The sequence below is a fragment of the Glycine max genome, chromosome 18 (genome assembly GCF_000004515.6).
Source record: "Glycine max cultivar Williams 82 chromosome 18, Glycine_max_v4.0, whole genome shotgun sequence".
NCBI lineage: Eukaryota > Viridiplantae > Streptophyta > Magnoliopsida > Fabales > Fabaceae > Glycine > Glycine max.
Genome location: NC_038254.2, coordinates 25,673,476 through 25,689,234, shown reverse-complemented (window position 1 = coordinate 25,689,234; position 15,759 = coordinate 25,673,476). Strand labels below are relative to the sequence as shown.

Here is a 15,759-nt window from a genome sequence, read left to right as displayed (position 1 = left end):
GTGTGGAGCATGTCAAAAAGGGAAACAAGTTAAAAATTCCTTTCAAAGTAAAAACATTGTTTCTACTTCAAAACCCCTTGAACTACTTCACATAGAATTATTTAATCCTTCAAGAACCATGAGTTTGGGTTGCAATACTATGGCTTAGTAATTGTAGATGATTGTTCAAGGTTCACTTGGACTTTGTTTTCGAAAACAAAAAATGAAGCTTTTGATGTTTTTCGTAATTTGCTAAGGTTATTCAAAATGAAAAAGGTCTTAACATTATTTCAATTAGAAGTGATCATGGAGGTGAATTTCAAAATGAGTATTTTGAAAATTTTTATGAAAAGAATGGAATTCACCATAACTTTTTTGCCCCAAGAACACCTCAAAAAAATGGTGTTGTGGAGAGGAAAAATAGATCCCTTGAAGAAGGAGCTAGAACTCATCTAAATGAAACAAAGTTACCGAAGTACTTCTGGGCTGATGCTGTGAGTACTATTTTTTATACTTTAAACAAGATACTTATAAGATCAATTCTAAAGAAAACAACACCTTATGAACTTTACAAACGAAGAAAACCTAATATATTTCATTTAAGGTTCTTTGATTGTAAATGTTTTGTTTTAAACAATGGTAAAGAATCTCTTGAAAAATTTGATGCAAAAGTCAATGAGGCTATTTTTCTTGGTTATTCATTGCGAAGCAAAGCTTATAGAGTGTTTAATAGGAGAACTTTATGTGTGGAAGCATCTATTCATGTTGTGTGTGATTAAACTAATTATATTGTTCAAGAAAATTCTTTAGAAGATGAAGATGCAGGTTTTCAAAATAAGGATTCTACTCTTGAAGATGAAACCAAAGTTGAAGAGCTTGGACAAAGCAAAGAAATCACTGCCACACCTCCTAAAGACCTCCCTAGAGAATGAAGAACTCAAAAAGATCTCTCCTTAAGCAACATCATTGGAGAAATATCAAAGGAATATTTTACTCGCTCTAGACTCAGGATTTTATGCAATAACATGGCTTTTGTTTCTCATATTGAACTAAGAAACATAGATGAAGCCTTGTACGATGAACACTAGATAATGGCTATGAATGGAGATCTAAATCAATTTAAAAGGAATGAAGTGTGGGAGTTAGTTCCTAAACCTGCCACTCATGAGTCAATCGGAACCAAATGAGTGTTTCGAAACAAACTTGATGAGTCAGGCATCATAGTAAGAAATAAGGCCAGATTGGTAGCAAAAGGATAAAACCAAGAGGAAGGCATTGACTATGATGAAACCTATGCACCTATTGCAAGATTAGAAGCCACTAGGTTGTTGCTTGCTTTTGCATCTTTGTGGATTTCAGATTATTCCAAATGGATGTGAAGAGTGATTTTCTCAATGGACTCATTGAAGAAGATATTTATGTAGACCAACCTCCAGGTTTCGTGGACTACGAAAATCCTAATCATGTCTATAAGTTGAAAAGGGCTCTATATGGTTTGAAACAAGCACCTAGATCTTGGTATGGGAGATTGAGAAATTTCCTAATTGAGAAATCTTTTGTAAAAGGTCAAGTTGACAAAACATTGTTTATCAAAAGATCAAACAATGAGTTGTTAGTTGTGCAAATGTATGTTGATGATATAGTTTTTGGTGCTACTAATGAAACTTTGTGTAAGGAATTTTCTAGTTCTATGCATAAAAAATTTGAGATGTCTATGATAGGAGAGTTGAACTTCTTCCTTGGACTTCAAGTCAAGCAAATGAAACATGGAACCTTCTTATCTCAAACCAAATACTGTACAGAACTAATTAAGAAATTCAGCATGGAAAAGTGCAAAGAAACATCATCTCCAATGACAACATCAACTTATTTTGACTTAGATGAAAAAGGTAAATTAGTTTATGAGTCAAGGTATAGAGGTATGATTGGTTCACTTCTTTACTTAACTGTAAGTCGACAATATATATGCTTAGTATTTGCTTGTGTGCAAGGTTTCAGGCTAATCCTAAGGAATCTCACTTAACAAATATTAAAAGGATCATTAAGTACCTTAAAGGCACAACCAATATTGATAATGAGAATCAACTAGCTGACATCTTCACTAAACCCGTTGCTAGAGATAGGTTCTTCTTCATTAGGAATGAACTAGGTATCTTAGATGGGTCTAGTATTGAATGACGACTAAGCTTAGTACAAGTAGCCTGTTATATATGCTCTCCATGTCTATTAATTTTCTTCAAATGTCTTAGTATGTTGATATGTTGATGTGAAGTTGATTTTTCTCTGAAAAATACATGTTTCACTTTGATTATTTCGTGTTTTTCATTGTTTTAATCGATTACTCATTCATGTTAATCGATTACACTATGTTTCTGTGAGTTATCAATTTTTGAAACTTTATATTTGAATCAATTACCCCATGATTTAATCGATTGCCATTTATGTGTTTGTGGTGTTTTGGTTCAAAATTGTCTATTTTAATCGATTATTGCTACGTATTAATCGATTACATGTTTTGGTTTAAAGCTTTTTCTGGCATTTTGTTCTGTTGTAATCAATTACGACTTCATTTTAATCGATTACATGTTGTGGTTTATGACTTCTTTTGGCTTTGTGTTCTATTTTAATCAATTACCTTAAGTTTTAATCGATTACAAAGGCCTCAGGGAGAGTTTTCTGGCATATTTAATCGATTACACCTGCATTTTAATTGATTACTTATATCAACTTTTGGTTTTGAGTGAAAACGAGGGCTAATTTAATCGATTACTTGCGTGTTTGTTGTGTGTAATCTGTTACATCTCTTCATCTTCACCTCATTGACCAACTTTATTACAGCAATTACTCCCGCCACCCACCTCAGCCAACCAAAATGACCCAACCTCTCTATAAAAGGCAATCCAAACCCATCCACAAATCACACCAACACCTCCTCTAACACCCTTCTTTGAACCCAAATATCTTATGCTCTCAAACCCTCTATCTCCTCTTTAAAATGGCAAGCAATCCTTCAAGAGCTCAGAAGAAAGCAAAATCTTCCAAGAGGAAGCAAGACGAATGCTCTCAGGCTACTCTCAACAGGTTGGACACATGGTTCACTAATGAAAGCAAGAAAAAAGACTACAAGATGATCTACGCTATCAAAAACATGAGGATCCCCAAGTATTTGGACTTGGAATGGTTCTCTCAGCAAGGATTCAACTTTCCTAATCTGCTGGAAGCACAAGGACTATCAAAGTTGGTGCAGATGAAAGGAACCTTTTATCCGGAGCTAGTCAAGGTTTTCTACACTTGCGCACATGTTGACCTTGAAGGTAATCTCTTCTCTACTGGTAATGGAGTAGAAATGGTCATTGATACTGCTATATGGAAGGAAGTAGCCAATCTGGACATGGGTGGAGTCTGCAAGTTTGATGAAATTGTTGATGGGTACAACAAGATGCAGACATATAGAGGAATGCTTCTTGACCCAACGAGGAACTTGAGGAATCACTTACGAGTTGGTGGACTAACTACAAAGGACATAATGTTAGTTTACCTTATCACCTACATTCTCACTCTGAGGTCAAGTAATCACGCTAAGGTAATGGATGATAATCTACAGGCTGTTTATGGTCTGAAATCAGGTATCAAGATGAATTGGGTGTTGTTGATTGAAGACATTATGCTGAAGAGTCGTCGTCTGGTGGATTATGAATTTCCTTATGTTATACTTGCCTTAAGATTCATTGACTATAATTCTATAAGGTTGCAGTTTCAAAAAAATCCAATCTCCTTCTTGTAGGACTAGCTAGCTCCCTTCTATGCTTGTTTACAAATCTTTTTATCTGATCTTGAGCCTTGAGCAGATTGTTCCTCAATTCCTGTAATAATTCATCCATGGCCTTACTCAATCGATTTACCTCTTCCAATTTGGAAGGAATGTCAGCTCCTTTAACTAACAAGGGAGGTTCTTGTCCATACAAAGCTTTAAAAGGAGACATCTTGGCGGAGATATCGAAGTTGGTATTGAACTAGAATATAACCCAGAACCAGAATTTAACCCAGGCCTAGTGGTTGGGCCATTGTTTTGGTTTGGTTCCAGTTAGACTCCTCAAATAAGCTTCTAAGCATCGGTTGGCTACTTCAGTATGCACATATGTATGAGGATGAGAGGCAGTGCTCATCTTTAATTGGGTCTGCTTTCCTAAACAACTTCTTCCAAAAAAGGCTCATAAAAAGTTTGTCTTTGTCTAATACTATTTAAGGCTGGGAACCCATGCAGTCTCACCACTTCTTTAATGAATAACTCAGTCACTTCCTTAGCTATATAAGGATGACTTAATGCAAAAAATGAGCATACGTAGTCAGCCTATCCACTACCATTAAGATAATGTCCTTCCCTTGAGCCTTTGGTAAACCTCTAACAAAATCCATTGAGATATCAGTTCATACCTATGTTGGAATAGGCAAGGGCTGCAACAACCCTGTAGGAGCTAATGTACTGGCCTTATTTCTCTACCAGATTTCACATGCAACAACGTAGCCCCTTATAGTTTTCTTCATTCCTTGCCAAAACACTATATTAGCCACCCTCTTGAAGGTTCTAAAAAACCCTAAATGTCCTCCCAAATGGGAGTCATGCAATTCTTTCAAAAGTATATGGATTCTAGTGGAATTTTTTGACAAAATTAATTTATCCTTGAAGTATAGTTTACCTCAATGAATGGCATATCCAAGATTTTCTTTTGTTTTAGTCAGAAACCCTTGATAAATTCCATATAATTGAGGGTTAGCTTGTATTTCTTCCTTCTAATCAACCTATTCCTCCTCTTGCACCAATGAAATTGCTGAAAATGAAAATTGTCTAGATATTGCATCAACCTCTATATTCTCTTTTCGGGGTCTATACCGAATATCAAAATCATAACCAATCAATTTAGTAGCCCACTTGAATTGTTCTTCACTTATAAGTCGCTGCTCATTTAAGAACTTCAAACTCATTTGATCAGTCCTAATTAAAACTTTCTTACCTAGCAGATAATGTCTCCATTTCTTCACTGCTAACACTATTGCCCTACTGCAAACACTATTGCCATCAATTCCCTCTCATATACTGATTTGAGTTGAGCCCTATATGATAAAGTCTTGCTCCAAAAAGCTAAAGGTTTCTCTTCTTGCAATAAAAATGTCCCCAGTCCAGTTCCTGATGCATTAGTTTCCAAGATAAAACTTTTAGAAAAATCTAGTAGTGTTAGAATAGGAAGTTTCCTGATTGTTGCCTTAAGCTCTTCAAAGGCATGAATAGCTTCTTCCCTCCAATGGAATGCATCCTTCTTAAGTAGTACATTCAAGGGCTATGCAATTTTTCCTTAATCCTTCACAAGTCTCTTGTAATACCCTATTAACCCTAGGAATCCTCTTAATCCCCTAGCATCTTTAAGCCTAGGCCACTCAACCATTGCTACCAATTTACTAGGGTCAACTTCCACATCTTTTCCTGAAATGATATGCCCCAAATATTCCAATGAATTCTGACCAAAGTTTCATTTTTTCTTGTTCACCTTTAGTTCATGTTGTTGTAGAACTTGAAAGATTTCCTTCAAATGCATGTGGTGGTCCTCAAGGCTATTACTATATACAATTATATCATAAAAAAGATACTAATACAAACTATCTTAAGAAAGGTCGAAACACCTCATAAGTGCCTGAAAGGTGGATGGTGCATTAGTCAACCCAAAAGGCATGACCAAGAATTCATAATGACCTTTATGAGTTCTAAAAGTTGTTTTCTAGATATCTTTTCCTTCATTTGAATCTGATGATACCTAGAATGCAAATCTAGCTTGGAAAACCAATCAGGCCCCACCCCACCCCCCCCCCCCCCCCCGCCCCATTTCATCCAATAATTCCTCTATAATTTGGATAGGAAACTTATCTAACACAGTAATTTTGTTAAATATTTTATAATTTACATAGAATCTCCACCTCCCATCTTTTTTCTTAACTAAAATAACTAGACTAGCATATGGACTAGTACTAGTTCTAATACTTCCAGCAGTTAGCATATTTCTTACCATCTTTCTAATTTCATCCTTCTAATAATGTGGGTATTTGTTAGGGCCTTAAGTTGGGGATCTTGGTTCCCTCCTAGATACTGATAGCATGATCTATTTCTCGATGTGGTGGTAGCCCTTTAGGTTCCTGAAAAACCTGTTCAAACTATGTCAGCAGTTGTACCACTAGGTCAGGAACTACTTCCACACACTTCTCTCCTTCCACCCTTTTTAATTCCACCATAAACCCTTGGTCAGACTCCAGCATGGTCCCTTTTATCATTTTCGTGTTAATGACAACTTTTATTAACTTCGGTTCAACTCTCAATATGACTTTTTTATTTTGCACTAGACTATTAATGTCAATTTCTCAAAATTGACCTCAATCTCCCCCAATCCAGCCAACCATTCCATTCCTAACACCAAATCCACACCACCCAATTCAAACAAGTAACAATTTTATGTGAATTGTAAATCTTACAATTTTATGAGTGGCTCCACGGTCAATTAGCACAGTCACCCTTTTATTCTTAATGTTTCCCCATAATTTAAAAGATTTTAGGGTGGTAAAGCCTTCAATACTATGCTAGGATAATTGGTGAAACTCCCCCATCTCTTCTTTCTTATCCTCTCATTGTTGGCTCTGAGGATCTCCTTCCTCCTCTTCTTCCATAATCATCAATCTGAATTGTCTATTTTTGCACACATGTGTAGGATTATACTTTTCCTCGCATGTGAAACATTCTCCCTTCATCATCTTTTCATTTACCTCTGCAGGAGACAAGTTGTGGAACGTCCTTCTACCTTTCCAACCACTTGTCCCTGTTCTTGTAGAATTCTGAAGGCTAATCACCTTAATGTTTGATGGCTACCAATCTTTTACCCACTTCTGGCCCAAATGAACATTTTTCTACAAATTACTCCCTCTACCATTACCCACGGGTAACTTCCCTAAAATTTTATTCTTATCCTCCACTCTTTGAGCCTTAACCATGGCTTCCATCAAGTTCTTTGGTTCATGAAGCCTTACTTCAATGCTAATCTCTTCCTTTAATCCCTTAAGGAACACTTCCACTAGAAATGGCTCCTCCAAACCTATGGATCCCTGCACTGTCTCTTCTTGTTGCAGTGCCAGCAATTCTTGAAAAGGATTTCCTAAGCTTTAAGCCTGAAACCTTTGGGTGACAACAATCTTGAACTCATCCTAAGAATGATTTGGATTCCAATATTCCCACCATTGAAACCAACCCAGAGCTTCCCCATCCATCACAACTATTACTGCCTCCAGCTTGTCCTCTTCCCTAACCGCCCATAACTGGAAATACCTCTCGATCTTTGTCAACTAGCCCATTGGATCCTCACCATCGAATATATGCAATTCTAAATTCCTCTACTAATTTTTGTCATGTGTCGACGTACCTTCATCTCCTCCACTCATGTCAACTGTGTGCACGTTCATCACAAGAGATTTTTTCTCCTATGTCGCCGCCAACCTTTGGACCATCCCTTCAATCAAGCTCAGTCACGATTCCATTGCTTCACGATTATACTCTATTGCTTTCTCCATAGCTTCCATGCGTGTCTCCATTCTTGCGTTCACCTTGGCCACCATTAATGATTCTATGCTCCAAGATTAGAGCTCTGATACTAGTTGATAGAACTAGACCAGAATAGGGGAAAAATCATTTTGTTCGAGTTAAAATGCTACGATACAAGGGTTACACACTCTGATGAATTTGAGGACTTATCACCCTCCTACTATCTCCAATTTTTTGTCTAACTTGTAACTAACCCCTCCTAATGCTATTTATAGCCTCTTAACTAACTAGAAATTGGTTATAACTAACTAATAGTTAGTTATTCTAGTTGTCCTACAACTAACAGCTCTCTAACTCTTCCAAGGGTATTTTCTAACATACACCTTCTCCCATCTATTTTGCCCTCTATCATCATCACACCCACTAAAGACCAAAAAATCTAGTGAACATAGCCAAAACAAGTGGGCAAAATTTGAAGAAGTACATATGCTAAATAATATGAAACAGTTGTAATTGCATGATTCACTTCAAATTATCCACTTATTACTTAAGATGAAAACTACAAAAGGATTGGAGAGCTCGGTTGACATGTCCTCCCCCCCCCCCCCCTATTCTCTTATTTTAAGTGCTGCTAAGGGGACTATTTTTCCTCCTTTATTTTTGTATTTGACAAGAAACTTGGGAGACCACTCTACAAAAGCTAGCTATTGTAGTTGAAGGTCCCAAAGTTTTCCCATACTTTTAATATGGTAGTCAAGTTCCATTCCTTGCAATTAGATCCTAACAGTATTTCTCTTTTTGAAACTACACCTATGCAATTACTACAACTTAACTCAAGGAAAATGCGAAAAGAAATTCAGATCCAACAATTACCGCTAGTAATTTCTATCCTCACTCAATCTTTATAGTGAAACATGTGTCCACCAACACAAATATTTCATGCACATCATATAAGCAACGCCATTCGTATTTCCTAAACTTCAAATTCCTAAACTTCACTATAATATGACACATAATCACTTTTTAAATCAACATCACAACATAAACTAACTTGAACAGAGTGTTAAAGTGATTCTATGATATAGCCTTCAAAAGCTAACAAAAGATCAGTTCTCATCCCTTTCACTCGTTTTCACAAGTCGCATACTAATAAAAGTCACGTGCAGCTAGGAAAAAGAAACTATTGTAACATAACATATACATGATATACTTACTCTTCCTTTACATAAACATATTCCAACTTGATGCAATCCTACCCCGCAAGGGCATTGGATAGAAGACTCCAAGTAGATTGGGCCAGAGATCCAAGGGAAGGCCCTAGGGTTCTCATGAGCCTTAGGGTAGATTTTGAGCCCATGGGCTAAGTATGAGCCCGCTTATCTTTGTAAATATTAGAATAGGTTTTTTCCTTTGTTTAGGCCTTGTATTTTGGTCATTCTAGTAGTATAGGGTTTTAGCCTTGTATTTCAAGGCATTTTGAGTAGTCTTTGTAGTAGGACTTTTTTTGTATTTTGTCATGGGGGTGAGCTTAGCTATTATAGGGGGTGTGTAGCTAAGTTCTAGCTTCTCATCTCAAGGAGGTGAGCTTAGCTATTAGAGAGGTGTGTGTAGATAAGCTCTAGCTTCTTTAGGAATCTTTTCAAGGAAGCTTCTCAAGGAGGTGAGCTTAGTTATTAGAGGGGTGTGTGTAGCTAAGCTCTAGCTTCTCAAGGAAGTTTTCTCAAAGAAGCTTCTCAATGAAGTTTTCTCAAGAAATCTTCTCAAGGAAGCTACCTAGTCTATAAATAGAAACATGTGTAACACTTGTTGTAACTTTGATGAATGAGAGTCTTGTGAGATACAACTCAAAGTTCAACTTCTCTCCTTTTTTTCTTCCTTCAATTTCGTGCTCCCCCCTCTCTCTTTCTCTCCCTCTTTCTTTTCCTCCATTGAAGCATCCTCTCCCAGCTTCTTATCCAAGGCTCATCTTGGTGGTGAAGTTCCTTTTTCTATGGCTTATTCCCTAGTGGATGGCGCCTCCTCTCACCTCTTCTCCTTTGTCTTCTGCTGCATCTCCATGGTGAAAAATCACCATTGAAGGACCTCATTGAAGCTCAAAGATCCAGCCTCCATAGAAGCTCCACAAGAAAGCTTCCATCACAACTTATACTTGTGTGATCACTGGCTGAGATAACAACTTCACTTCGAAAGAAGAAGAAGAAAAAGGAAATGAGGGTTCTTACCTTCGTAGAAGACAATGTTGCGAGGAAGAGGGAGTGTGAGGGAGAAAGGAAACGACAGCAGCGTGGCATGGCGGTGACGGGAGACAAAGGGCATGAACAAAAGGGGGTTTTCGCCCTATGTGCAAAATGACACTGCAAAAAAGAAGAGTAATCACATACAAGAAATTACACTTCGATGATGGAAACGATGACGACAACAAACGGAGGTTTGAGTTCAACAGTGACGAGAAGGCAAGTGGAGCAAGAGAAGCCACTGGAGAGGGAGCGTGGGGGATAGTAAGTGAGAGCAGAGCGCAAGTTATTTGGATTTTCTTCGACGCCAAAGTATTTAGGACGGTTTATCTTATAATTGTTCTAAAAGGTACTTTTTGGAATGGTTTAACTTATAATCATTCTAAAAATAATTTTTTTAGGGAATTGCTTAGGGCACCCAACATTTTTGCTAGTACACCCAATAGTTTTCCTAAATACCAAAAATGTCCTTATGGGCATTTTTAGTTATAAATAGCTTATCATGTTTTTCATTTCTGCAGTGCCTTATTTTTTCGTAAAACTGCACTCCCTTAGTGTAACTTGCTTCTATTAGCGTTGTTTTCTAAGCGTTTGTTGTCTCCGTTGGTGTACGTGCATTGTTTACGAATATACGGTAAAGTTCAGTGATTTTTCGTTGCTAGAGAAGAAGAGGTGTGCAATTTTTTTTTCAAAACAGACGGATTGGCAATCAATCTATATGGTTCAGTTGAAACAATGATTTAGTTGAAAAAATGATTCAAACAACCAACAACCAAAACAATGATTCAAACAAAACAGGGAACAAAGAATAACTTACCTCGAAGGAGAACGCTTCTTGCGTGAATGGAAGCAAGGAAGAATAGGGAACGAAGAAGAAGAAACAAACAAGAAGAACCAAGGAAGAAGTAACAAGGAGCTAGCACCAACAAAGGAAGAAGAACAACAACAACAAGGAAGAAGAAGTGTGAACGAAGGAAGAAGTGACTCGTATGGATGAGTCACTTTTTTTTATAGTGAAAAGGTGAAGTGCATTTTAGCCCTTTCACCTTGGTTGCTAGGTGTCCCAATAAAAATACTTGGTGCCCAAAATAATTGCCTTTTTTTTAGAACAGTTACCCTAAAATCTTTCTAAGAATATTACTTTTATTAACAAAAATTTCACTGCATTTTCTATTGAACTGTTCTTTTATAATTGTTCTAAAAACTGTTCTAAAACATATTTTTTGTACTAGTAAATATTTATTTGTTAAATGAATTACTAGTGAAAACTACTGTTTGATAGATATAAACTATTTTCAAAAAACTATTTATAACTTTTGCGGTTAACAAGTGGGGGTAACAGTGGGTGGGAGAGAGAAAAGAGAAGTAAAAAATGGATATTGTGGTCTTTTAAATAGTTTGTATTAAGACAAAAATTGTCTCATAAGTAATCCAGTAACAAATAATAAAGATTTTGTCCGGTCCATTATCTTTTAAGTTGTGATGTTGCATGATGTTTTTTAAAATCACACATAGAATAACTTAAATTGTCCTTTCTAGTATCATATTTTTGCAAAACAAACGGTCTCTTATAATATTAATGATAAACAATAAAAATTAATGATAATAAGCTTAATTTTGTAAAATTATCATTTTCATCATTTATTTTTTATTTTAATTTATCTTAATAAAATAACCTAAAATGATAATTATAACGAGACTGGAAAAGTAACTTGTATGATTTTCATTAGTTAGATTATTTAAAATTATATTTTAATTTAGATAAAGTTATTTTTTTAATTAATACTTTTTATTGATTTATTAAATTTACTCTTAAAAGTGTGAGTGGTGAGTGTGGAATATAAATATGGTACTCAAAACTCAAGGTATGAAAATGAGGATTAAGTTACTGTTAATACATGCAGTAAAAAAAGTTACTGTCCGTACATATATAATATCCTATACAAGTATTTCTTTTTAAACAGAATATGAAGACAAAGCAAGTAATATAATATTCATTTATCATTAAACGTGGAGATTAATTGGTGTAGAATTATTCAAATTTAATTAATAATTTTTTGTTTGAATTTTGAGAACTATTATAGTTATATTAAATATTTTAAAAAATATTTTTAATAATAATCTTATTTTTTTTCGTACCTAATTAAGGAGTATCAACTGTCTCCTATCTTTCCAGCCACATATTCTCTGCAGGCAAAATAAAAACCATAAATGTACACTTGTCTTCTTCAATTAATGTCCACACTGACCATTCCAGGGTTGAGACTGTGAAGAATATTCGTCTGAGGATAATTTCGTTGGACTGGATTTACTAGCATTATTTTTTTCTCTAGATATCAACTGACGTGATCATATGAATCGATGCATTGTCTTAAAATTTCACTGTTTCACAGTGAAAAATAAATATTAAAATAATGCGAACCCGTGTAACACGAATCTCACCTTTCTTTTGGGTGTTAATAAATTTACTCTAATAAACAACCAAATCTTGACCTGATAAAGATACTGTCATGGCCACGCGATACGATAAATTTTGCTACTTCTAGCTACTGGTGATAGGATCTATCATTCTTAGAACATTTTCAACGGTGTCAATTACTATTTCATTCTCATATCTTGTTTTAGCAATCTAAACTTTTTTTAAAAAAATAATTCATATTTTAGAATTTTAAAGTCTAAATAATAGGTTTTTGCATATATTTTCTTATTTAATATTCATCATAAAGATATTAAAGATCAATATTAAATAATAATATTTTAATCAAAATATCATAATTGTTTTAATTTTACCGAAATATCTCTTAATTCACATACAATAACCTTAAATATAAAAAAACATGAGAAAAAGATACTATAATATATAAAGTTACTTGACTTCTTTTAAGTGACTGTTATTTTAAGAATTTTAATAACTTTTCTATAACAATTCCTTTAAAAACACATCTTCAATAATATATTTTTTTTATAATTTTTTCTCCAAATAACATTACTTTTAAGAGTGGCGCTGAGCTCGTCGGATTCAGCATTAATACTAGGTTAAATGATTTATTTTACTCTTTATTTTTTTAGTTTCATCTTTTATCTTTCAAAAATTTAATTTTTTATTCAATTTAGTCCTGATTTTGAAAAACTTTCTTTAGTCGTTAATTTTATTGATCATTTATCTTATTTTTTTATTTAATTTACTTATTTAATTTATTTAAGATTAATTTTGTTAATCATTTTAAAAAAATCAATTTTATTCTTTTTCTGTCCACTTTTTTTAAAAAAAAAATCATTTGATTAATGATGTTAATCTTAAATGAATTCAAACTAAACTGAAAAAAAAAATAATTGACCAAAATATTTTAAAAAAAATATGAAGAACTAAACTAAATTAAAAAAATAAGATAAAATTGAAGAAAAAATAAATAAAACATCAAATAAACAATTTGACGCATAAATTCTGCTATGCAGCTTGCAATATGAACCCTTGCGGGATGACCCTTGGCACCTCTATATTTTATTCTTTTTTACCAAAAAGCATTCTAAAATATCTTATCACATTTTGTTTTTGTCAATTATGTACAAAGAAAATGGACGGTTGATTAACTGATACTTGATAGCAAAACAGTAAAAGCAATCCTCACATTAACGACCACGCACTTCTAGAAAAGGAGCAAGCTTTTTTCTCTCCTTGTTGATATTCCTCAAAAAAATAAAATGGCTGGAGATGAAGAAAAACTTACAATAGTGATGTTCCCATGGCTAGCCTTCGGTCACATGATCCCAAACCTTGAGTTGGCCAAACTCATTGCTCGAAAGGGCCACCAAGTGAGTTTCGTATCCACCCCAAGAAACATACAGCGTCTCCCAAAACCGTCACCAAATACACTCATCAATTTCGTGAAGCTTCCACTCCCCAAAATCCAAAACCTTCCAGAAAACGCAGAAGCCACCACTGACATCCCCTACGACGTCGTTGAACACCTCAAAGTAGCCTATGACGCCCTCCAAGAACCTTTAAAACGTTTTCTCGAATCTTCCAAACCGGATTGGCTGTTCTACGACTTCGTGCCCTTCTGGGCTGGTTCAATTGCTTCCAAGCTTGGCATCAAAAGCGCTTTTTACAGCATCTGCACTCCACCCTTCTCGGGGTTCTTAGGACCCCCTTCGTCTCTCATGGGTAAAGATTCGTTACGCCAAAAACCGGAAGATTTCATCGTTTCCCCTCCGTGGGTCCCGTTTCCGACAACCGTCGCATTTCGGTACTTCGAAATTATGAGAATTGTAGACAGTTTGTCGGCCGAAAACAACACCGGCGTATCCGACGCGTACCGGTACGGTGCCAGTGCTGAGAACTGTGACATCGTGGTGATTAGAGGATGCACCGAGTTCCAACCGGAGTGGTTTCAAGTGCTGGAGAATATTTACCGGAAACCGGTTCTCCCCATTGGGCAACTCCCTAGTACTGACCCTGTTGGGGGTGAGGATACCGACACGTGGCGGTGGGTGAAGGATTGGCTGGACAAGCATGCGCGTGGGAGCGTGGTGTACGTGGCGTTTGGAAGCGAAGCGAAACCAAGGCAGGACGAAGTGACAGAGATAGCTTTGGGTTTGGAGAAATCGAAGCTTCCATTTTTCTGGGCGCTGAGGCTTCAGCGTGGGCCGTGGGACCCAGATGTGTTGCGGTTACCAGAAGGGTTCGAGGAGCGGACCAAAGCGCTTGGAGTTGTGTGCACCACTTGGGCGCCGCAGTTGAAGATTTTGGGGCACATGGCGGTTGGTGGCTTCTTGACTCACTCGGGTTGGACCTCTGTGGTGGAGGCTATTCTGAATGAGAAGCCGTTGGTTCTGTTAACGTTTTTGTCAGACCAAGGAATAAATGCGAGAGTATTGGAGGAGAAGAAAATGGGCTATTCTGTGCCCAGAAATGAAAGAGATGGATTGTTCACGAGTGACTCGGTAGCTGAGTCACTGAGGCTGGTTATGGTTGAAGAAGAAGGAAGGATCTATAGGGAAAGAATTAAAGAGATGAAGGACTTATTTGTGAATAGAGAAAGACAAAATATGTATATTGATAATCTCCTACGCACTCTTACAAGCTCATTGAAATGTTAATTACCAAGGTAACGGTGGTGTTACCTTTTCCTTTATGTGATTATTTGTAATCACAACTTGGTTGAATGCTTGTGTTTTATGGATTTACCTATCTTTGGTAGTGGAATAAAAAATAAAGTAGTTGATGAAAAAACAATTACGGTTTCATTTCCTTCTTAATATTTTTTATTATTATAAAATAATTTTTTAAATAAGTTTATACTACTGACCAATTAATCTTTCATTAAAAATTCATGAAGTTTTGAAAATTATGTCTAAATTAAGTATTTTAAAAGTAAAATTATTAGGATTTTTTTTCTTCAAAATACTTTTTGTTGATTGAATCTATGTTGGGATGGTGAAAGGCTATGTTAATCTCGGTTATGAATATTAGTTATGATGAACAACAATGTTATAAAATACGCAAGTAAACTCGCTAACTTGTATTAGTTACGAGCTTTGGAGCCTCCATCAAGCTAACTCGGGCAAAAGAACAAAAGACTTGCAGAACGCCCGTGAAACGTCGCGAGCACTGAGGAATGTTAATCATTTCATTCCTAATGGTGGGTGTGTAGCTTCCGTCAAAGGTATTGCGTTCATCGTCAGCCCACTAAGTCGTTGTCGACTCTTCCATCACTAATCGTTGCTAACGCTTTCATCACCATTGTTGGTTGTCGTCAATGCTAACAGTGCTATATGGATTCGTGGTTGTGTCGCTACCGAGACATTTCATTCTTGCTTTTAGAGTGATAGCTAGAGCTAACAAAGAAGAGAGAGGCGGGTTAGATGGATTGAATTTTTATCCCTGGATGGTGTATTTAAATAAGACATTTCATTTTTTTTAGTGAATTTAAAATACTACTTTCACAATTCCGTTGTTTGAACATGGAATTT

The 15,759-nt window shown here is 35.8% G+C and overlaps 1 protein-coding gene across 1 annotated transcript; it reads left to right on the top strand.

Annotated features, from left to right (window-relative positions):
* The first annotated feature begins 13,265 nt into the window (after positions 1-13,265).
* On the top strand, positions 13,266-14,952 carry LOC100816227 (UDP-glycosyltransferase 91A1). Its single transcript, XM_003552036.5, has one exon. The coding sequence runs from the start codon at positions 13,489-13,491 to the stop codon at positions 14,884-14,886; it is 1,398 nt and encodes a 465-aa protein (XP_003552084.1). The 5' UTR covers positions 13,266-13,488; the 3' UTR covers positions 14,887-14,952.
* The last annotated feature ends 807 nt before the right edge of the window (positions 14,953-15,759 follow it).